This window comes from Xyrauchen texanus, chromosome 14, assembly GCF_025860055.1.
Source record: "Xyrauchen texanus isolate HMW12.3.18 chromosome 14, RBS_HiC_50CHRs, whole genome shotgun sequence".
NCBI lineage: Eukaryota > Metazoa > Chordata > Actinopteri > Cypriniformes > Catostomidae > Xyrauchen > Xyrauchen texanus.
In genome coordinates, this window is record NC_068289.1 from 38,452,145 (window position 1) to 38,478,004 (window position 25,860).

Sequence of the window (25,860 nt, forward strand, 5' to 3'; positions counted from 1 at the left end):
AAACTTGTTGTTTCGCCTCAAATCCCATTTGGTAACTTCATCCGATAAACATAATTTATGTTTTGGGAATTGAAAACTGAAGGAATGTGGAGGAGGAGAGAAAAGAGTGATGCTTTGATTTAAAGTTTCAGAATGTGCAAGGTTGCTTCATCAACATGAACACCATTGTGAGTACTAACAATGGAAAAAAATATTTTCTTTATTATGATTTTTTATCTTGTTTTCCTGTTAAATTATAGGTAACACTTTCTATGAAGCCCATGTTTATAATGCAATGTAGGGTGTTATAAATGCATTATAATGCACATGTAAGGTTGTTATACATGCATTATAATGCACGTGTAAGGTTGTTATAAATGCATTATAATGCACGTGTAAGGTTGTTATAAATGCATTATAATACACATGTAAGTTTGTTATAAATGCATTATAATGCACGTGTGAGGTTGTTTTATATGCATTATAATGCATGTGTGAGGGTGTTTTAAATGCATTATAATGCATGTGTGAGGGTGTTATAAATGCATTATAATGCATGTGTAAGGTTGTTATAAATGCATTATAAGGCACGTGTAAAGTCTCATATAATATGTTATATTTATGTAATAAATGTGAAACCACAATCATTATACATTATAATACTGAACTATTCATAGAAAATATAATGCATTATAGCATGACCAACATCTAATTTTATCTGCAGAAATTATAATGTATTATATCTATTTTTATTATATATATTAGGTGTGTTTAAGTAAAGTGACAATAGCAATGTCTTATAAACATCCATACGATATTTGACGTGGTTATAAGATATTACATGACATGACATATGTTTTTATCTTGTAAATGTGCATTGTGAAAGTGTGTTCCTTTGTATTCTGTGCATTTTTCTATACATTGCATTATATAAGCTTGACTTGTAATGTACTGTATATTACAAGTTTATGTTATAACTGTATATAAGAAGAAATGGCCTTTGTAACTTATAGAAGGTCAAGACCACTTATTATGGTATATGATCATGTCAATCCTTATGACTGTTAACACTATGCTGCTTTTTACGCTACCTAATTTATAATGCATTATACTCTTTTAGATAGGTGTTGATTAACAAAAGTTTACTAAAGTTGAGAGCGAGTCTAGAGAAGTCGGCAGCGCTTCTGGACAGTGATGATGTACGGCATCTTAATCACAAAATCTCAAATCTCTAATTCATAAAGCATTCATCGAATTAAAATATTTTATTAAATGAGGCGTTTCAATCACATCTTCACAGCTGAATCTGAAACACATTCATTATTTTTTGTCAAATAACTTGAGCACAACAGAGCATCACTGTTATCACACTCGGACACTCGTAAAACACATTTACAGGATCAACAAATATAAGATTTTGTGATAATGCAGAACTGACCCGAAACTCTCACACTGGCCCTGGCCAGCTGGCCATACTTTTTTAACCATGTTAATAAATGTTTATGCATATATCACTTTAGATTAGGTCACACAAAATGATTAGCTAGCCATTAGTAAGTGCTTTAGTACGACCTTTATAACCCTCCTATCACATTCAAAATCTGCATACACCTTTTGCATTCTCAGGTCGGTTTGACCCGGTGGAGTTTTAAGCTTATAAAACATTAATAATCCAATTGTTTTCATCAAAAACATATTGTAGCTCATTGTTAACTTCTTAGCTGTTCATACATGTAAAAAGATTGATATTTTTGGCACGTTAACTGAAAAATATAAATGTTTCATTTTGGTAGTCTTGACAAAGTAACAAAGTTTGTTTCCCGAACAAAAAACGATGTGGTTTTAAATAATTATGATTGACCTCTAACAGGAGGGTTAACATTAATTTATTTAATAGTAAGTGTTCCTCAAACATTAATAAACACAATAATTAAGCAGAAATGTGTATCCAATTAATTACATATTCAATATCATAAACACTATCAAACTCACCATATATGAACTTATTAAACAATAATAAATGATTTGCTAAAGTAAATAAATATACAAAAACCTACTATTTATATGCAGCTTATTAATGTATTATTAATGTAGGAACAAATGATCAATTAACTATAAACTAATGCTTTACAAATACTTTATACCATGTAGTTATTATAAACTGTTACCAAATATTATAATGTATTATAACTGTAGTTACAATTATGTGTGAGACGTTATAACATACAATGAGACATAATAAATGCATTATAATGACTATAAAAATGTGCTACCAAATTACCCTTACATACTAAAAACAGGATATTTACTCTAGAAGCAAATTTGTAAGACTTATTTTCAGTGAATATATCTCAAATTAAGTTTCTTTCCTCACTGACAAATAGTTTGTCTTAAACATAAACCTCACATGTTTTGTTAGATTTATCCTTAAAACAAGAACAAATGAGGTAAAATTGTGAGCAGGAATGGGGAGTAAAAATAGAGAAACATTATCAAGTGGCAGTAGTTTTCTTTTTTAACAAAGGCTCAATTGAAAAAAGAACTGCTGATTTTACTGTAATGAGTGGGATTACAGACATCTCCTCCTCAGTGCGTCTCAGTAGCACCAAACGTCTTTGAACATCTCCTGACTTTTGGAAAGGGAATTAAAAGCCTATCATTAAGAGACTGCGTGGGGAAATAAAGTTCTGGGAGCGCTGCCAGATAGATTTTGTGTCGCAAACATGAATGAAGGTGGGCGAGAGCGATGGAGACAGATTCAGATTAACACGACTCGCTCCGCTCAAAGACACCTTTGTAGTCGCTCTTCAATGTCGTCGGGCAAAACCACCCGCGATCAGATCGACTGCTGTCAGTGTTTGTGTCGAGTTTAATCAGGGGCGAATGAAAACTGTGTAGTATTCTCTTCTGCTTTCACTCCTCGTCCTGAGATGTTTTCAATTTCCACATAGTAGAAAGTCTGATATGAAACATCACAAAACTGGAAGTCGAGATTTATCTTGGCATCTATGCAGAATGCCCAAACCAGTGTGCCAATGGTGCAGTATATCAGTATTCATTAAACAGTATGCAAGAAACACCTGGATGACCTACTACATCTGGCAAGATGATGGCGACTTTACGCCCCATAATCCCATAATCCCTCTGGAGCTGAGGACGTCACGCTTAAACGCTAGATTAAATAAAAATGGTGGTGATCTAGTGAAGATGTATTTACAAGTGGGAAACTCGGAATACTAGATATACATGTCAGTCAACTAATGAACTTTTTATGCAAATGTATTAATTTCTTAGATACGATGCATTAATAATTGTATACAGTGTACTAGAATGAGTACAGTGTGTAGAAGTGATGCAGGTTTCACTGGTAAAACAGAAAAAGTTATTTTACCATCATTCATTGAGTATTTCTTTCCCACTTGGATGCATGACATGTCATAGTAATGAATGCCCAACTTATGGTTATGGAAGTGTGACGAGGAGGAGGAGGGCAATCGGGCTAATCAGCCAAGGAGAGGGATACGTTTTTAAAACTTGTTATTTAAAACATTATTTTAACAGTTCAGCCAGTTCCCGCCACCTCCTTTCCCAACCTTAACCTTGTTACAGGAAGTATGTCTGGAATCTATTCATACTACTCACATGCACACTGTGGCGGAATGATCCGCCCCTCCATCTCGTCCTCATCACCCCGACTCTTAGGGCCGCCCTTCAGCCAGGCTCACGACGGGAGTTGGGCGGGACAGCGAGAAGAGGTGCATAATTAATAAGCCTCGTTCTGACAGCGGTGGATGAAGCACACATGTTGTGAATAATGCTTCATCACTGCTGTTTTTAAAACGCAGAGCACACCACTTCTCTGGGAGCCGGCATCAAATCTCCATGTGAGCACACACTGGCATCCTCGCACACCCAGGACCAGAGCAGAATTTCTTTACTGATAAACTTGAAATAATCAAATAAAATTGGAACTATGCAATCATCTGTCAATGCACCTCAGAAAACAGTGTCTCATAATTTTCCTCAAGAGCAACTTCAATCTTTCTCTGACATAGGTCATGCAGAGCTAACAAAACTTATCGAAACATCAAAAGCCACAACATGTTTGTTAGATCCTATACCAACTAAGCTCTTAAAAGAGGTATCCCCTGTAATTTCAGAACTTCTCCTTAATATCATTAACTCCTCGCTATGCTTAGGACATGTCCCAAGAAACTTTAAAATGGCAATTAGAATTTCAGTCAGTATTTAGGCCTCATCACAGTACAGAGACTGCACTAATCAGAGTTACACATGACTCTTATCATCTGATCACGGCTGCATTTCTCTTCTAGTGCTTTTAGATCTTAGTGGCGCATTCGACACGATAGATCACGACATTCTCTTGAATAGGCTGGAGAATTATGTTGGCATCTGTGGACTTGCATTAGCATGGTTTAGGTCATATTTAGCAGACCGCTACCACTTTGTATGTGTAAGCGAGGAATTGTCAAATTAAACAAGTATGGAGTGCCACAGGGATCAGTTTTAGGGCTTCTGCTTTTCTCCATGTATATGCTTCCCCTGGGAGATATTATCAGGAATCGTGGAATATGTTTCCACTGCTATGCTGACGATACACAACTTTATATTTCTTCAAAACCTGATGAGATTTCACATTTCTCAAAAATAGCAGAGTGTATCAATTAAATAAAAGATTGGATGGCCAGAAATTTCCTTCTCCTCAATTCTGACAAAACAGAGGTTCTAATTATTGGACCAAAAACCTCTAAAAATAAGCAGCTAAAATATAATTTGACCATAATTAGATGGATGTTCTGTTACATCATCTTCAACAGCGAAGAACTTAGGTGTTATATTTGATACCAATGTGTCCTTTGAAAATCAAATTACAAATGTTTGTAGCACAGCATTCTTCCACCTCAGAAATATTGCTAAATTACGGCACATGCTCTCTGTTGCTGATGCTGAAAAACTAATTCATGCGTTCATGACCTCAAGACTAGATTATTGTAAAGCATTACTGGGAGGATGTCCAGCAAGATCAATAAATAAACTTCAATTGGTTCAAAATGCAGCAGCCAGAGTGCTGAACCAAGAAATATGATCATATTAGCCCCATTTTATCATCGTTACATTGTTTCCTGTTAAATTCCATGTTCATTGTTATATTCTGTAACTACATACAAATCTTTGAATGTTCTCCGCAGTACTTAAGTGATCTTCTGTCACGCTATATTCCATCACGTTCATTACAATCACAAAATTCTGGCATGTTAATAGTTCCTAGAATATCAAAATCCACAAAAGGAGGAAGATCCTATTCATATTTGGCTCCTAAACTATGGAATAGTCTCTCAAACACTGTTCGGGACTCAGACACACTCACTCAGTTTAAGTCTATTTATCCAGAAACACACCTCATTTATCCTCAACACACAATTAGGCTGCTTTAGTTTAGTCTGCCGTAACCAGAAACAGTGGTCATGATTTATAACTCTGCAATAAATTAAATGGCATCTATGCTTATATTATTTTAGATGTTTCCCCGTCTGAACCTCGGGACTCATATTATTTACCAGAGCCGGCCAGAAAATTCTGCAAACATGCCTTTTACAAGAATTGTGTTGTATGATCAAATTTCCCTGTTTATTGCTTCTGACAGCTCAATATTCTCCACTGTTTTTGGTGTCTGATGCAGGTGAACAGCGCAGGACTTACCAGCAGAAAACACAGGACACATGATCGTGCTCGTCCTCCGTTCTGGCCCATGTTTGTGTCTTCACCTCCGCAGGTCTGTGAGCAGAGAAAGACATGATCGCATGTGTGAAAACTGATGAATTGTGGGAAGAAAGGGGATGTATGTAACACATGTGTCTGCATGTCATAGGGTGCTTTATTTCTAACACTGACGCTCCTCTAGATGGTTTCTGAACATGCATGCACATTTAGTACTTCATATTTGCACTTAAAAACATTGTCTCATGAAGTTTTGCCAACATTAGATTGAAGACAAACAGTCAGATTTATTGGAAACTGCATTAATAAAAACATCACACTAGGTGGGATTGTGAATTTACAGCTAACAGAATACGAACAGTCATCGGACCAGGGCTTGATTCATCTAATATTCTTAAATCACATTTATTTTAAATACTGCAGTGCTAATAGATTTATTGCAATTTGACAGTCATGAAACTTCCTCGTGCACAGACAACATCACTTACACCAACATGTGCTGCAGAGATCTTTCATGACAGTGTACTTAATTAATCCATCATCACTCAACACCATTGTGCTAAAGTGACATATTTCTATGTTTGTTAATAAAAATAATGATCTATTTTAAAAGACTGGATGGAAGTTTAATAGAGGAATGTTTTTAATGCCTGTCGGGGTTCTATCAAATACTTGTGAATAACGACTTTATTATCAACAACTTCAAACACCACAACAGTTGCATTAAATTCCTCCAAGTAAAACAAACAAAAAAAGAAACAGTTCTCTCTCAAATTAATATTCTGTCATTATTTACTCACCCTCATGTCATCACAGACGTGTTTGACTTTCTTTCTTCTGCAGAACACAAATGAAGATTTTTAGAAGAATATTTCAGCTCTGTAGGTCCATACAATGCAAGTGAATGATGACCAGAACGTTGAAGCTCCAAAAAGCACATAAATGCAGCATAAAAGTAATCCATAAGACACCAGTGGTTTAATCCATGTCTTCTGAAGTGATATGATATGTATGGGTGAGAAACAGATCAATATTTAAGTTATTTTTTACTATCAATTCTCCTCCCTGCCCAGTAAAGTAGGGGTTCGATATGCATGAAGAATGCGAAATGCCAAAAACAAAAGAAGAACTCAAATTTAAGCCCGTTCACACTGCCAGCGACACACACCGACAAAGTGACAGAATGCCATTAATTTTCAGTGAGAGCCTGGCAACTTCTGACAACACGAGCGACAGAGACCTTGGTGACAAGATGTGGGCGTGACAAGCGACACAACAAAGATAAGTTTAACTTTATGCAAGTGAAGTGAGACATTCTGGAGCGACTACCAATGAGAGTCGAGACAGAGTTCACGTCATCCATCTCCTTTGAGATACTGGAGTCGCATGCAGACAAGTTTTAATGTTAATCTAAAAAAAAAAGGACTTAAATGTTGATGTGTTTCTCACCCACACCTATCATATCACTTCTGAAGACATGGATTAAACCACTGGTGTCTTATGGATTACTTTTATGCTGCATTTATGTGCTTTTTGGAGCTTCAAAGTTCTGGTCACCATTTACTTGCATTGTAAGGACCTACAGAGCTGAAATATTCTTCTAAAAATCTTCATTTGTGTTCTGCAGAAGAAAGTAAGTCACATCTGGGATGACATGAGGGTGAGTAAATGAGAGAATTCTCATTTTTGGGTGATCTGTGCCTTTAATCAGCCAACGAGACAGTGAGACAGCAACATTCTTATACAAGTCACCCTCATTAAAACACTGACTAATAGACCAGAGACTGACATTTACCTTCGGGGCACTAAAACAACACTTCTGTGTGAAGTAAATGTGACTCAAGGTCTAGAAAAAGAGTTACTGGAGGGTGATCAGATAATCAGTTGTCTTGTGTTATTATTGTTGGTCCATGTTCAGGAATACGTAACTGGCACTCGGCCACTGCAGTTTTTTTTGTGTGGTCCTGTTCGTAATAAAATCAAATATAATTGTGCTACACAACATTAAACCGGAAATGTCGAAATTATGCACCACTTGCGTCACCAAACGGAGTTCCAAAAGTAATTACTGTCTCAACAGATTACCTAAAACCTTCCCCGTCATCCATTGGTAAGAAAAACTGGTTGTCCCGCCCTCAAACTCATGCTGCTGATGATGAATGATAAATTTGCTAATCACTATAGTGCATAAATGATTAGTTCATCCAGTCATGTTGTAACACTACATGACTTTCTTGGGAGAAATTGTGAATAAATGTTGTGCTAGTGATGTCATACAATGGCAGTTTATGGTGACACCTCTTCAAGCTTCAAAAGAACACAAAAGTATCATTCAGAAGTCTAATTAATTATTCATGAGACTCATGATTGTTATGAAAGTATACGATAAGATTTGATGAGAAACTGAAATATAATGTGATATTTAGTGTAAATGTTCACTGACCGTTGATCTCCTGTGTGTGTTCATGATAGGACACGAGAGCAACAGTTCACGCACCCCTCACGACATTGGGGCGTTCAAGAGAAAACTCGTTTTATTTATCTCTTATGCTAATGTCACAATGTGTTGCAATATCTCCAGCAATATCTCTTGCGTCTATTCTTTTACAACGGTTGTCTCTTTGTCTTTTGTCGTTGTTTAAATAAACACTTCCTGTCACATGGTGAGCAGTATTGAATCCCAAAAGGCAATTGTGGACAATTTTGATTGTGAAACACTCCTGAAATGTGTGAAACTCATCCGTTCACTGCACTAATGTCTAATGTTTGGTGAACCAAAGAAGTTTAACATGTTTTATAGGGGTGCCACTGTCATTTAAACTCGAGAAATGTCCCCCGCATCAACACCCCTGATATGAGAGCGGCACAGTGTACAAATGCTTGAGCCAAACAGCCCCTATGATCATTCTCTCTATGTGGGAAAGCTACGCTTGGATTACAGCAGTTGGTTTTAATATACACTGTAAAAAATACACGGAAACACAAAGTTCCAAACTGGTAAACGTTGATAAGAACAGTAAACAACAGATTTGTGTAGTTAAACGGAGCTTGTCTCTTGAGATGACAAAAATGACAGAAACGGCACTGTTGAGAATGATCATTTATCACACGGGCTCGAGACAGAAAGATACACATTTATGACCTTCAGGCACAGTTTGGTTTCCCTTGTGTAAGCTGATGTGTGTCATTTCTGCACCACTAGTTTCACTTAATGGAATTGCAAAAATAATGGTTGTTTCTAAACAGGTTTCCCGAACACTCCGCCATTGCTCAGATAACCCCAAACGCTTCTGTGGAGTTAATAGACCGTTTTCACCATCGGAACGAACGGTCCTTGTTGCAAAACTGTCCCATTCTCTTTCTATCTAGGCTCATCAACACAGGAACAGTTTAACTTTCACTGTTGTGCTGCAAAATCAGGATTAGAACCGAATCGCCAATTCACAGAAAACAATATTTTCATGAAACAAGAAACAAGAAACAATAACTTTAGAAGCAGAATGCATAAGATTGCATATTAATGGGGGAATTCACCAAGAATGAATTGCGGCCGGTAAAAGCACCGATTTTTGGCACGTGAAGCGCCCGATTCACTAAAGGAATTAAAGGAATGCAAACGTGCCCACAAATTCGCTGTGAACGCAATTTGCACGTGCTATTGCGTAGATGGTGGTGTTGTGGTCTAAGCACCATAACTGGTAATCTGGTAATCAGAAGGTTGCTGGTTTGAACCCCACAGTCACCACCATTGTGTCCTTGAGTAAGACACTTAACTCCAGGTTGCTCCGGGGGGATTGTCCCTGTAATAAGTGCTCTGTATAATACATTGGTACTCAGAAGGTTGCTGGTTTGATCCCCACAGTCACCACCATTGTGTCCTTGAGTAAGACACTTAACTCCAGGTTGCTCCGGGGGGATTGTCCCTGTAATAAGTGCTCTGTATAATACATTGGTACTCAGAAGGTTGCTGGTTTGATCCCCACAGTCACCACCATTGTGTCCTTGAGTAAGACACTTAACTCCAGGTTGCTCCGGGGGGATTGTCCCTGTAATAAGTGCACTGTAAGTCACTTTGGATAAAAGCATCTGCCAAATGCATAAAATAAATAAATAAATAAATAAATAATCTGATCTTCCTGATATGACCGGTTGAAAATGTTCACAAACGTCTCTGTTAAATAAAATTCATTTGACTGAATACTTTTATTAGCATTAATAGCATGATCTAAATTCCAGCAGGTGGTTTTTGTGAATGAAGCACAATCCGCACTGATCCAAATTTACACAGAAATGAGGCGCGTTTGCACGGAAAGGACTTCAATTAAATAATCAAGACGCAGCGCATGTTCAGTTCTGATTGCAGCAGCTAAAATAGATTGCGGCGGGTTAATATTGGACGCAGCCGCTTGTTTGCGAGGGTTCGTGCACACAAAGTGATGTCATTGCAGACTTCACCTGGCGCAGTCCTGCACATGCCAACTTTTGTTACTTTCCTGCAGTACACGTGCACTGCTTGATTCCCATTGGACGAATTTGAGAAAAGGGTCAGGGCAGATGTGCCTGTGCTTGTGAGGCAGATACATCTATAATAATAACGTAATAAACGATACACTAAAGTTCGGTTTCATTACAGCTCTTGTTTATTGTGACGAGGAGGAGGGCGGGGCCGAGGCTATGCATGCCCCGCCCCCAATCGGGCTAATCAGCCGAGGAGAGGGATAAGTCCAGCGGGACGTGGCAGTTCTGGAGAGAGAGAGACACGCAGCTGCCGTGTTTTGTGTCCTTGTTTAAGTTCCTATTAAAATATGACTTTGATTGTTCAGCCGGTACCCGCCTGCTCCTTTCCCATTTCAACCCTGTTACATTGGTGCCGAAGCCCGGGAGGGAGGAGGGATGCGCTGTCGTGGAGTCCTCGCCACTGCCATCCACCCAAAGGAGCAGCCGCGGCCATCCGCTGGGACGTGGGGGAACAGACCCGTCCAAGAGGGGAGGAGGGGCTCGCTGCCGGCCGTCTGGAGCGGAGGAGTTTTTCTCTCTCTCTCACTGTCGCTCCACCTTTCCCTCTTTATTTTATTTAGTTTTTCCCTCCCCTCGTACCCCTCCCCAGCCCAAAAGCGGCGGGGAAAAGCCTGCCAGCAGGCGGGGCCAGAACTGTTTTGTGAATCTGCCCCGTTTTCTTGTTTTTAGAGATATCGAACAAAACGTACTAACGTTCATGCTCATATCAAGAGAAAACTATATGCAAATGCGGTGATAAAATGAAACTTGATTTAAAGGGGAAACAACGTTATTTTTATTACATCATTAGCAAATATTTTTTTCTTCTAAGCATGAACTTTGTGTTCAAAGACTTATTTTGATTCTCAAGTAAATGCACCTTGTTTTAAGAATGTTTAAGATATTTTGGCTTATTAGAACTGATATAAAGCTGTGAAACCAGAAAGTATTTTACCATCTTCACATTTGAAGAAAGCCAGTCTGTATTCACTAAAACCAGCCAATCAGGCATTTATCGGGCCACCTTTCTCCAATGCACGAAACTCTGAGAAAAACAAACACTCGGAAAGAACAAAATGTTGGTCTATTACAAACCCTCAGTGCTGTTTCATCAGAAAGGATGAAGGGAGAGAACACTTGAAGAACAAAACTTTATTTTTGCAGGAAATGCGTTGACTGCCAAATGACTGAGCCCCCACCCCGCCACCCCCCGCTCATTATCTGACAAAACGAGCACACATGCCCGAAACACTTTCACCGCACTCCAGATCGAGCGCTTTTCTCTATGAGCGCCACGTTCTGCCTCTCCCGGGCTGGAATGCACCGCGCGACATTTGAAGAGCAGCTCCCCTCCAAACACAAGCACTGGGACGGCGCGTCCGGGCTTGCCTCAGTTTGAAAGACGACCGCAGACTTGCCGCCCGAGGTTATTCATCTTATAACGACCACATAATCTAAGATAAATACACAGAGTATCATTATTCTTATCATTAACAGCCCTGAAATATCTGTTCCTGGGGGACGGGTTAGGCTCAGGATATTATTACTGCAGTAATGGCCCGTCCAATTCAATTACAAATGCTGAAACTTCACACATTCACTTCACCTGGGACATGAAGTCAAAGAGCCTCATCCATGCCTTCTCAAGACCTCCTCATAGTGTATGACTTTACATTATACGGTATTTCATTCAATTTAGTTGTATAATAAACAATAAAAAATTATTTTCCCACTGATAAATAAGACACATTTATTTTGCTATTATTCCACAGTGTGTGTGAACGGTGAGCTCTTGTATTTGAGTGTGAAAACAAAACTGCACCAGAGTTTAATGGATTACAAACAGTGCAGACTGCCCAGTGCAACAATGGTGAATTCTATTAGTAAAGCAGAGTACACATTTCTGCACTGATGTTGGAGAACAGTCTACATAATGTATTCAAACATGGGGGAAAGCACTTAACAGAGCTGAGAGTACTACATTCTTCATGCCAGGAGTGAGAGAACTTTGTGAACGGCAGCCGTTCCGGTTCTGTGGAGTTCTGCTTGTGTAATTTTTGTGTGGGCCTGATTGTGAGCAATTACAGACATACAAAGAGCTTTAATGTCAACAATGAGCGTCATGTGCGTTTGTGGGGGAAACCCAAACTCTTAGAACCAAAGTAAACTGGCTTATCATTCCTGCTGTTTATATCAAAGCGGAAGAAGAGAAAGAAAAACAGCTCTTTTCTGATTTAGCTGAGAGAGAGACCTTGTTGTTGCACGTCAGAGTCTTTAATTCTCTACACACGAGAAAGAACATCTTTGTTTTCTGTTATTGGAAGAAAAGGAAATGGCTTTTCCAAAAGCACAAACCAGTGAGGAAATGAGACCAACACGTGTAGCGGAGATTGAACCGATAGTAGATTTTGCCGATACTGATCACTACGGTGGTGGGAAAGCTTGATAACCAATTCATTGCCTGATAGTTTTTAAAATCACTTTATATAACGTCAAAAAATGTCTCAATCTTTCCTTGATATGGCAGACACAGAAAGTGCATAATGAATAAATTCCCAGATGCGGTTTATTGTTCAATCAAAATCCCAATAATAACCAGAATAAATGAAGATTTGGTGCATGACGTGGGACTTTTAAGTTTAAAAAAGCATGGGACTCTTATTTTGAAAAGGTTTTTGTTTCAAAAAGCAACTATCAGCACCGATTAATCAGTAAAACCAATATACAGTATATCGGTCAACCTCTAGTGGGACTTCACATGGTATACTTCCCCGTTTTTCATTTCCACTGTGAATTAAACAAACTGTACAATAAAACAAGATACTTTTGTCCATTTTGTTTACATTAACATGTATGCATTTGGCAGATGCTTTTGTCCAAAGTGACTTACAGTGCACTTATTACAGGGACAATCCCCCCGGAGCAACCTGGAGTTAAGTGTCTTACTCAAGGACACAATGGTGGTGACTGTGGGGATCAAACCAGCAACCTTCTGATTACCAATGTATTATACAGAGCACTTATTACAGGGACAATCCCCCCGGAGCAACCTGGAGTTAAGTGTCTTACTCAAGGACACAATGGTGGTGACTGTGGGGATCGAACCAGCAACCTTCTGAGTACCAATGTATTATACAGTGCACTTATTACAGGGACAATCCCCCCGGAGCAACCTGGAGTTAAGTGTCTTACTCAAGGACACAATGGTGGTGACTGTGGGGATCAAACCAGCAACCTTCTGATTACCAGTTATGTGCTTTAGTCCACTACGCCACCACCACTCAAGCTTAGCTGTGAGCATCTGTTTACTGTAGGTAAAGATGATCATTTGGTTGAGGACAGACAGTGTAAACAATCATTATAACAGGGTCTTCTCTTGTGACTTCTGTAGTAAGCTCATGTTCTTCACTGGATGAAGACGAATCCAATCCTTACAAGCAGGTTCATGTCGGATTGAAACTCCTTACCGCAATGTAAAAGTTTGAGTGTAGTTTCTTTTGTCAAAATCCCTAAACTGAGACAAAAATGTATCCCTGTAACTCCAAGAGATTTCAAGCTACATCCACCACAATTGGGAAAGTCATTCGACCTGTTGAGACTTGGGCGGCTTTATATTTTCAAGCGGATTGGACTTACGGTTGTTTCAGTAGCGGATGATCAAATATCCCAAAGATCCTATAGACTTCTAGACAACCATCTATCTTGGCTAGTAACTGCATAACTACATAAATCAACTCCACACTTTTACACAAGATAACATTTAAAGTTAAGATTATCCTAATGTTTGGCAAATGTGTTGTATGTGGCTTCAGTGGTGTTCTTGCTTGCTTTCAATAGTTTTCTCCACTTTGGTGAGGAATTTCCGGTCTTTTAAAGACATGTTTAGGTTAATGTCCTGTTTCATCATGGAATTTCAGTTATGGAGAAGCTAAAGAAGCCGTTCAGTTGTTGTTGAATCCTGCTCTGTCGCCAGCTAAACTCTTTAAGATCTTTGCCTCCGAGTCATGATGTACAGGGTGAAAAGTTGAATTCAAAATCAGGACAAGTTTAGAAGCTGCTATTGGGCCATACAGCACCTCAAGGTACAGAACGAATATATGATCCGACATGCACACAGCGGATTTAGTCTCGCGTTTCCTGCTGTACAGACACCAGAAGGAAAGACTTGAAAGCTGGGAATCTACAATCTGCTTTTTCAAATGTCAAGCTTTCAAAGTTATGATATAAGAGATGAATCAAACAGACAAATGTCAAACGACTGATGTAGATGTTCAATATCTACAATCCAATATTCGCTTTGAAGGAATGTGAAGGTTGTACAAAGTGACATTTATATTTTAACAACACTATCAAAGCGAGTATCAGGCACAGCAGCGCCACTATAACACGGGCCGCCATCTTGATTGGTTTAGTTGGATAGATCACATGACTAAAAATGCGTCATCCTTTTCCAAAGCGTCCGTTATCCCAGTCCGCACTCCAACACCAACACAGTGTTTTCAAATGTATCCACTGTGGAGTGCGTTTTCAAAAAGCTCAGTTTTCACGGACAAAAACGCCGTCTCAGTGTGGACGGACGGCCAAAACGGAGAGAAAAGGATGCTTTTCAAATTAAACGTATTAGTGTGCACAAGGCCTAAGACTGAAGATTATTCTAAACTAATTATGCCAAAAAAATTTTTTCAAAAAGTGTTTATATTTTAATTACACATTTACTTGCTCTGGACAGTTACACCACTAAGACATTTTTTGACTTTTAAGCCCCAGAAAAAATAAATAAAAATAATTTTATGAACCAATTGATTTACATGATTTGAATTGAAATAATTACATGCTGTGCTGATTAATTAATCAATCGCAATTTATCAAATATATAAATATTTGTTGAGAAAGCCCATAAAATAACAATAAATCAATATATAATTATGAAATAATTATAAAGAGTTATATTTAAATAATTACAATGTTATTATATATTAATATTATTTTATATATATATATATATATATATATATATATATATTAGGGCTGTCATTCGATTAAAATTTGTAACCAAATTATTACTTGATATCCCGATTCATTAATCGCAATTAATCGCATTTATTTGCTGAGAAAGCCCCTCATATAACAATAACTCAATATATAATTATACATAGTTATCTTTAAATATTTAAAAATGATATATATATATAAAATAAAAAAATATTCAGATAAATAAAATGCATTATATTCCTGTAGCAGAAGAGTTCATCATTGATAAGACGATATAAAAAGCGGCTTTATAATACAATGTATTGATTATTATCATATTATTGATCATAAGTCAATCATTGACACACAGTTCACAGTAATCCATTACACAAGTGAATTTGTCAATCAGAGATTTATTATGAGGGCTTGTTTAAGGACCGTCAATGTACACCTGCGTCAGACATTGTGTAGCGTCTCGGGTGTGTTGCTTCATAAACATACAATATTATGTCACTGTGTCGAGTTAAATATAGTTTAATACTCAATCTTTAAACACATCTTGAGATCTCTTAGATCGCATTTGTGCTCCTTCGAGTGTTTTGAATGCAGGAATGTAACACATGTTTGTGTTGTTCTGCTGAAGTGTTTGTTCACTGTATAAACTGTGTGTTGCTCATACAGCTGAAGTTTCACTTACTGCCCTCTGGAGTAAACAGGTGGTACTACAAGCATTCCTCAGGAATCTTCCTTATTATGGTCCGGGTGCATTGCCATTAATTGCGTAAATGTTTTGAACGTGTTATTTTAAATAAAATTAATCGCACTGAATTAACATGTTAAATCGACAGCCCTAATATATATATATATATATATAAAATATTATTCAAATAATTATAATGCATTACATTATTGTGGCAGAGGAGTTAAGCATTAAGCACCACAAAAAGTGTTTTTAGAATCCAGTGTATTGTTAATTTGCATATTATTTAACATAAGCCAATCATTGGCCTACAGTAAGTGTGGTTTGCTCTCTGTGTGAGCTGCTCATTGCCTGTACAGCTGAAGATTCACTTACTGCCCCCTGGAGAAAACAGGTGGTACTACAAACTTGAATTGCTCATGAATCTTCCTTTTACGGTTCGGAGACATGATTAATTGCCTTGATTTTTTTAATGCATTACTTTTAATAAAATGAATCACACTGAATTAATGTGTTAAATCGACAGCCCTAATCATAGAAGAGGTGTATTCAAGTAATTGTTTTGTGTGAATTACATATTAAATGTATTTTTAATAGAAAATAACTGTTGTGTCATTGAACCATCAACTATTTGCATTAAAGCTTGCTTAACAGACAGTAAAGGATTGGTTAAATATTCTCTGGCTAAAAAATGATTTTTACGTATATTACACCATCTTTGATTATTGTAACACATGTGTTGACTTTAAACTCTATTGCACGGTGTATAATGATGCTCCAAAGTACAAAACAGTTCATAAAGACAACAAGATGTGCCGTGGCGGTGTTGGTTCTGCACGAGCACAAAGGCCGGTGTTGAAGAGCTCGGGGGGGTTTGTGGTGTCTAAAAGAGGGTGGCGTCTGCATCCTGGATTAGCTGTGAAGCCCAAATGCTTTTCACCTTTTGATGATTTTAATTACAGAGAGTCTGTCAGATTTTCTATGAAAGCCAAGCAAAGAGACACTTGATGTGCACCAGTAGCTCAAGGTGGGTGAAGCTTTGTGTCTTTTCATGTGCACTGCAACCTGTCCCACCTTCAGCCTTTGATTTCTCACAAGCCTCAGACGACGTGACAAAGACACAGTTTCATCAATCATTCAGTTCTAAGCGCTGATGCTTTTGGCCACTGGATAAAGTGTACTTTAGGGCTTAAGCGTATGGCCACAGCCTGAACAAGAGGCGTTAATCATGATCTTCTCTCTCCGACATAGAACCAGACAAACTCATGACTCTAAAGAAGCCTGTGGACGCCATTTCCTAATAAACACGCTTGATCTATTTGCACTTTTGCTGTCCTGTGAAGCTTCGGTGTCTGTTCAGTAAAGTTTGAAGTGGATGAAGATCTGGTGGGATGTTTTAACAATGTCTAGCGTGCAGAGTTGTGTTAGGCCTGAAACGATTCAATAAATGCTTTCGATTGATGCACAACTTGTTTATTTCCTACAGATTCTGACACGATTGAAGCAGGTAAAACAGTACAGACGATTAGAGATTCTTCTCTACGTCGATGACGGTTTTCTGGTTTCAGTCTCCATAAGAAACAATGTAAAAACTACCGAAACGAGCGTAGAGATACACCGATTAATTGGTGCAGATACTTGCTTTTTGGAACTATCGGTTATCTGCGAAAATCGATGTCTATAGTTACCGATAGTTTATTCATCATTTCTTGTTTCTGGTGTATTTCGGACTTGTTTTTTTTTTTAAGGGGGTGTTCATACATGGCAGGTTTGGTTGGATTAAAACGAACTCTAATTGGACTGTTCATTTGAACAAGTGTGAACGCTGCATCTGAAGCAAGCGGACCGAGACTGAATAGTGGGTCTCATTCTGCTTCCAAACAAACTCTGGTGCGGTTCGATTGATATATGAACGCAACATGGAACAAAGACGTCTAAACGGACCAAACACAGGAAGTAATTTGCCTAATTCTGACCTCAAGCATACCTGGTTCTTCTCATCATAGGAGCTTTACATTACAGTTCGGGACAGGCGTCGGAACCGCCGTCAGAGGTCCTCGCAGCATATCTTAATTTGTGAGGAATTCCTGCCGCTGTTGTGACTCCTTCACACATTTTATGAGCTCTTCGTTTGTTCTCAGCTGGTAAAGATACCACCATATACACATATATAAATATGACGAGCGCAGCAGCAGCATTGTTTTGGATGTTCGGTAAGTTCCGTCGCAAAATATACGTCATGAAATCTGTCCAATCAGGTCGTGACTTTTCCCTGATGCCTTTGGTTTTTTATCTTTAGGTTCGGTGTTTAAAATGCCAGTGTGAACGCTACATGAACCAGGAATAAATGTGTCATTTTCGTTTTGGTCTGGACCAAGAGAACCAAGAGAACCGAACTACAAGTGTGAACACACCCTAAAAGTCTAGCGTTACGTACAAAACCTTCATTTTTTCTGTTTATTATTGGGATTTTGGTTGAACTAAAAAACTGCATCTGGGATTTTATTCATTTTGGAAACTTTGCCCGGCATAGTAAAGAAAGATGTTTTATTTTATTTAAAAACTATCGGACGATTAATCTGTTATCGGCCTTTAGTTGTCGGTATCAGCAAAATCCACTATCAGTCGACCGATAATCCAGATGGAGAGAAACAACCATTATAAGTTGGAGTATAAATGCATTCAGGCTTAACGTGTGCAGTTGTTGACTCATAAAAACTCAAAGTAGTTCACAATATCAACATTACAAACCTCAAGCCTCGCTTCATGCCATCTACCACTCGGGTGTGGCGTGGTCAAAAGACGGTCAAGTATTGGCACTTTAAAGCCACATGTTTTTATATTTGGCCATTTAATAAGCTAAACATCTCATTATACATTAAAAACTTACAGCAAACAAAACCAGACTTCCCTTATGATTCGTGGAACACTTCTGCGTTCAGGATAAAGGTGGATAAACAGTTCTGCGTTCATCACTATTAGTGACGCCCCTCTGTGGCGCTTTCTGCAACTCTTGTCACATGGAGGGCGATGCGGCGCTTGACGCCTCCAGAACCAAATTAAAACTGCCACGAGAAGTCGTCTGTCCGAAAGACACAAACTCTAATGACAATCGCCTCAGCATCAGTCTCCCTTGATGCGTTTGATTACACACAGGCGAGATTAATCGATGCGGACCAGGAGGAAGGTTTGAGTTGTCCATTGAGTCTGTTCAGCTCATTTATATGTGTTCTGTTCATATTTTAATCGTATTTATTTTTTGTAATATTGCGTTGTTCATATGTCGTGTTTTAGTCGCCTCCGCTGAAACATTCATCTGCTTTGTGTCTCTGTTGTTCATCTGTTCTCTTCATAAATAAATAAATAAATGCATCTGTACACTTGTCCTGTAAGATCATGATTAAAAATGAAAATGTGAATGAGATAAACGCTATTAAATGTGATATTATGTCTTATGTTTTTACAGTGTCTTGTGCAGGTGCTCCACATCTTTAGAGGTTGCACTACAATATCTGATAGCAGCTTTCCGTTAACAAAATATTTTGGCAGGTCCCGCATGCCCAGAGATTTATCCATCTGGCCCTCTCGCCTGAGTTGAATAGCCCTGGCCTAACCTACACTTACGGCATTGCACTGTAAATATAAGAGCAAGTACATAAAGGGGTTTAAAGTCTGGATCTCAAAGACTTATGCACAAGACCGCTGTGTAATACATGTTCTGTTCGATTGCTGTTTGATCAATAAACTGACATTTGTAAACATTTAAATCAAGTGGTGTGCTCGAAGATACAGTCAGAACATTAAAACGAGTCCTTTAGAAAAATAGGATTTGTTTTTACTACATTGCATCTTGAATTTAAAAATTCTGTGTAGAATCTGTGTCGATAATGATAAAACAACTCCTATTCAATGAACAATTAACATGAAATGCACCCAAGAAATCGTGTTATATGTTAATTAATACATTGCAATTATTTAATAAACCAACCTGGAGCATGTGGATGACCGTACATGACAACCACAACCAAAGACCATTTGTGACCCTGGAAATCCCTTTAAACGAACTAATATTGGCCTGTTCTGTAGGGACATTTAACCCCTTTTTAATTGTGTGGCAATTCTGTTCTACATTGTGCATTTCATTTCAGAGTTCATACAAAGTGTGCAGTCTTCCAAAACAGTCATTTCACTTTGTAATTAATAACAGTTTCATGGAGAACACATGGAGATGCAATGACAGAGAAATCAAATAAAATAGGCGAACTACTTCAGAATGATCCAAGCATACAGATGTCATTGCGATTCATGTAGAAGTATTTGCTTCTCACTTATTGGTTTTTAACAAGCTATCTTCCCAAAACATCCGCAATCGCTACAAAGCGGATTTATTTCCTCTTTCCGCAGAACTTCAAAGTCGCAGAGACATCAGAGGCGCGTGCATGCATGTGCACGTCTCATACGCATGCAGGACTTTCCCTCGCATCTCATCACATCTCAGCTTGGGACAGCCAAGCAATTACCACGGCATAATACCAGAGCATTTAATATATTACCCACACCAGTTTAGCCTAAACATGCAATACTGTCCATATGAAACGGCGCGCGACTCGGTTAACGGAATACGCACATGCATCCTTCACGAAAACTATTTGCGGCATTGTTTGGACCACCTTCAGAGCACGCGCAAATATGCAAAATCATGCACAGATATAGATACAACTAGAACACATACTGCAAATATGACAGCCATAGTCGTCGGTACAGTTAAAACAAGCCTAGAATGCAGTGTAAACACATGTTTGCGTGTTATATCGGTCTGTGTGCGTCTAATTGAACCAGGAATTTCCCTGCAACATTCCTGAAGCGCCTTACCTGAAGACGGTGAGCACTGGATCACTGCAGTCGAGTTCTTCTGGATAACAACTGCTTTATAATTCACACATGCACTTTTAAACAGATCTCTGGACAGATGAGATCATTATTGAACTGTGAAATCTCAGTCGCCCTCTTAAAGTGTGTCGTGCCGCCTTCAGTCTGACTCCACCTCGAACAGCAGAAGTGAGAGATGCTCTCCGCCCAAAACTCTGTGAGAATGAACCTGAGACAGGTAACAGTCAGCCTGTCCCATGCTGCAGGACAACTCTGCCCACTAGTGGTGCCAACCTCCACCTCTCTGTCTGGAGGAACAGCAGACAATCCAAACAACTGTTAGATAAGGAAGATAAATCAAGCAGTACATCAACGTTGAATAAATGCTTATTTAAAGATGTGAGAGATTTACAAAGTGAGATCAAACTGCAAGTTTCCGGAGGGGCATTTTTTGGTGTTCCAGCTCATTTGAACACATAAGAGAACAGTATAATTATTCCTTTAGACATGTATGATGTTCTACCAAGTAACCCATCCAGGAATTTGTTTACAGACTCATTTATTGAATTGTTTATCTGTTGATATGTTTAAAGGAGATTCCTGTTTTTACAGAAACAGGTGTGACCTCGGCGCCCTTTTCATTTGGGTTGGACAGAACCATGTTCTTTCCCCAGGGCAAGGAAGCCACAAGTTGTTGTTGTTGTTGTTGTTGTTTGTTTGTTTTTTTGCTTCGTTTATACCTTTCCACCTGCAATTATACTCTGTTGTGGGCTTGTATAAGATCATCCTAACAGAAATCTGATACAGTATCAGGGTCACTGACAAATCAGGTGATAAAATGACAAATCTTTTAAAAATCTAATTTAAAACATGTGTCAAGTTTTTTTAAATGTATAACTTTGAGTCCACGTTGGTTTGACAAATTTATTTTGTTTTAAAAACATTATATTTCATCTTTATTTTTAAATCATTTTTTTATTTATTTAAATAATTGAGTGACTTAACATTTAAAGTGTTGGTTTCACAATTTTATATAAAAACTTTATTTAAATATTTATTTTTATATATTGTGATTTTTTTAAAAAAATCACAATATATAAATATTGTGTATAAATATTTATATTTAAAATAAATCAAATATAAATATTGATTTATTTTAAAATTATTTATTTATTTATTTTTATATTTATTTTTTATATATTTAAATTATTTAATGATGTAATATGGTGTTATTTATTTTTAAATAATATATTTATTTTTTAAATATCTATTTTGTATTTATTTAAATGATTTAATGACATAAATGGATGTAATATGGTGTAACAATCGAGTAAAGAATATTATTTTGATTTCGTTGCTCCTTTAATTTCATCATACGTAACGACATCTGTAATTTACTTTTTTTTTTTAAATACATTTTTCTAGGTGTATATATATATATATATATCTATCATGCATTTTTGAGTCAAGAATATCAAGAGGTTTTCTCAGGGTTAGTTACACAAGAACTGGTGGACAAAAGATTTTGAAATATGAATCATATTTTAAAAGATCATTGTTTCACTGCTTTAAAAAAAAAAGCAATACTAATTCTGCATTGTTGCACCACTCATGCCAACATTTTACTTTAGTATGAGACTTTTATTTGTGTTATAGTTTTACCGACAGTTCCACACACGACTACGACTCAAAGCCCCAGAACAAATCTCAAAATGACTTTGAACTCAGTAACTGAACATATGTTTAGTAATATGTATAATAATGTATGTAATATGTATAGTGTATATTTGTACAGTATTTGAGAAAATAAATCCTGTAAATATACAATATATGGCCATTTTTGTAGTATTTTAAAATATATTTTATAAGTATGTGACTTTTTTATGTCAGTGAAACCCATATATGAACATATGCATATTTATATATGTGTTTTGCATATATTGACATTTATCAGATTTTTGGGATCATTGAGTAATGAGGAACAAGCAGTACATTGTAAAAGAAGCTAAATGATGCTAAACTATTTACAAATGTCCACCACAAGGAAAGTGAATAAAGACGTTTTCTACAATAAAACTTAAAACTAAAGTCAAATAATTGAAATGCTGTCTAAACCATTACTGGAATATAATATTGTAAAATATATTAAATATTACATGACAGGTAAACATGTTAGTCATGCACTGGGGGCATTTTTTTATCTCTTGTTTTGGTTTCTTTTTTTACCCTAACCAGTGTTGTGTAGATTGCTTCTGGAATGTAATCTGATGTAATCCATAAATAGTAACTGTAATGAAATCTTACTACAAGTATTTACAGTATGTACTATAATTACAAGTAATGTGATTGCATAATCCAGATGTCCATTACTACCCAACACTGACCCACAAACATCCTCGTCATGTATTCGAATAATTGAACAGGTCAAAAGGTCAACATGATAAATAAAATGCAGTAATGTTTCTGCAGGGGGTCGTAGAAGGGTTGCCATGGAAATTGCAGCTTCACATCACCTATTTCTACATGCTGAAGGATGCTGTGAGATGAATGCACGACTCTGTGCTTTTGTGTTTCAAATAATGCTAAAATACTCTATAGTGTGACTGAATACTTTACATTAATGGATTTGCCAGATGCTTTAATCTAAAGTGATTTGCATATTGAATATTTGATCAGTATGGACATTCTCTGGGAATAAAACCCACAAACTTCAATCCAGAAGAATTGAAGAAGCCTATTTTTAAGTTTCAATTTTATAACAAATTTCCATCTAATTGATATGCGTAAATCTTAAAAAGATTATTTTGAGAGTTGGCATTGCCAGTATCACCCGTTACCCGTTTAAGTCATTAAGATAACTTTATTAAAATGCAGGTGAGCCATTACAGACACAGTTTACATTATACAAATGTAACAACTGCAACAATTATGATTTTTAGATTTTTGCATAATGCAAAATGATCTGTTTGTAATATTAATTATATTGTGATTAATGAAACTTAAATATTGTTAAAGATTGATCAGTTAAATTGGATGGAAAATTGTTATGAAATTGAAATACGAAAATCTTAAAATATGATATTGCTTCATTGTGAAATCATGAGATTAATCATCATTATTCTATTGACAGCAACAGATGTAAACAGTAAGAAAATAAACAAATATGTGCAGTATATCCATTTAATTTAATATATTATGAAAAAATATATATTTAGAAGAAATACGATCTCACCGTTCTCGGCAATCAAGAAAATATTTTTAATTAAATAAATATGAAAGATTTTACATTGACTTTATAAATTACAATTATTTCATAAAATATGTATTATTTATTAATCATTTTATTCTATATATATATATATATTAAATATTTAATAAAAACTTTATTATAAATACATTTAATATTTTAAATAAAACAAATGAAATATTTATTTATTTTAATTTTGTTAAAGATTTCACAATTCAGTTCAATGAAAATATTTTATGAACTTGAAATGTGTAACTATTAAAAATGAGTTGAACTGTTTTTGTGAGTGTGTAAAGTGCTTTTTTAAAGTGTTTAATGTGAAACGTGTTATACAAATAAATCTGAATTTAATTGAAAATGTTTCTCTTGGGGTTTATACATCTAACATTACTCCAATATAAGAAAGAAACACCTTCAACTTCAATAGTAAATATTATATATATGTATAATTTCTTTTAGCCTTAGCTTTGCCTTTAATGCCTGTATAACCGCCTATTACTGTATGTAATTAAAGAAATACTTGACAAGGTGATTATTATATTTGCGAGTCCATAGAAACGTGAGAAACTCCGGGTGAAAAGGCTCTTGTACTTTTATTACCTGACTAAAGCAGCTTAAAACAACTTTGTAAACATGACAAATGTCCTGGTAAACAGCAGCATGTTGCAGTGACTGATTGCACATGACAGACTGTTTGCTGAAGATCAAACTGAGGGTGTGGAGTGAGTCTGAAAGTTCTGCTTCATATCTCCACTATAACCCCACTGAGCCAGAGAAAGGGTGACGGGGAGGTGCAGCTCATGTTCAATAACTGCAAGGCCTAATGTTCTGCTCTTCTTGGGTGGTCAGAATGAGAGAAGAGTTCACTTTCAGGAAGTGAGATATGCTGTTTACAGACCTCATGCATTTCTCTAAATGATTTGCTGGCAGCGATGAAATGGGCAGGACTGGACAGGTAAGACTCCGCCCCAGACAGTATGGGACTTGCTCTTTGCTTTCAACACTTTTCACACATTCAGAAGCTCTGAGCTGTTTGTATAGTAAGTTGTTGACAGAAGTTGACATGCACTAAATAACATACTACATACTAAAGTTTTCCATGTGTATAATTATTTACAATTGTGTTTCATTTTTGACTTTAGCTGTTGTTTAATGAACCATTCTGTCATTATTTCTGTAAAAACGCAGCAGAGGGCGCCAGTTACCCATTTGAAAAATAATAACAATAATAAGTTGATTTATTTAGCACATTTCATTCATAATGGTAATTTAAAGAAAATACAAGATGCATAAAAAATACATTTTAAAAACAATAGGAAAATGAAAATAACAAGTCATAAAATAAATGACAAAACTGATTCACAAATGAAAAAGATTTGCACCATTTCTTTATAATAACTGCTAATATCTCAGAGCATATAAAAATGTGTTGGTTACTGAATTATAAACCATTAAAAACGAATTTATTGCACAAATGTCTCCCATTTGACTGCATATCATCAGGGATGGATTACTGATGGGGCCAATGGGGCCAGTGCCCAGGGGCCTTGACTGCCTGGGGGGGCCCCTGGGCTTTAAGGTTGGGTGATCTAGTTTGGCGATCCCCTTGCACGAAACAACTTTAGAAGGGGGGTCCTTGGAGATAATTGTCCCGGGGCCTTCGCAACTCATAATCCATCCCTGCACATCAGTATCAGTAAACTATAGGGGTGACTGTGGCTCAGGTGGTAGATCGGGTCGGCCACTAATCGCAGGGTTGATGGTTTGATTCCCGGCCCACATGACTCCACATGCTGAAGTGTCCTTGGGCAAGACACTGAACCCCAAGTTGCTCCCAATGGCAGACTAGCACCTTACA

General features: G+C 37.0%; 1 protein-coding gene across 1 annotated transcript in view; it reads right to left on the bottom strand.

Moving 5' to 3' along the window:
* The window catches only part of edar (ectodysplasin A receptor), a 57,630-nt gene extending 36,711 nt beyond the window's left edge, over positions 1 to 20,919 (bottom strand). The window contains exons 1-2 of the mRNA XM_052143153.1: positions 20,759 to 20,919; positions 5,701 to 5,775 (exon numbers count right to left, since the gene is read on the bottom strand). Coding sequence (XP_051999113.1) covers positions 5,701 to 5,751 — 51 coding nt within the window. The 5' untranslated portion in view covers positions 5,752 to 5,775; positions 20,759 to 20,919. The remainder of the gene's footprint in view (positions 1 to 5,700; positions 5,776 to 20,758) is intronic.
* Positions 20,920 to 25,860: the final 4,941 nt, after the last annotated feature.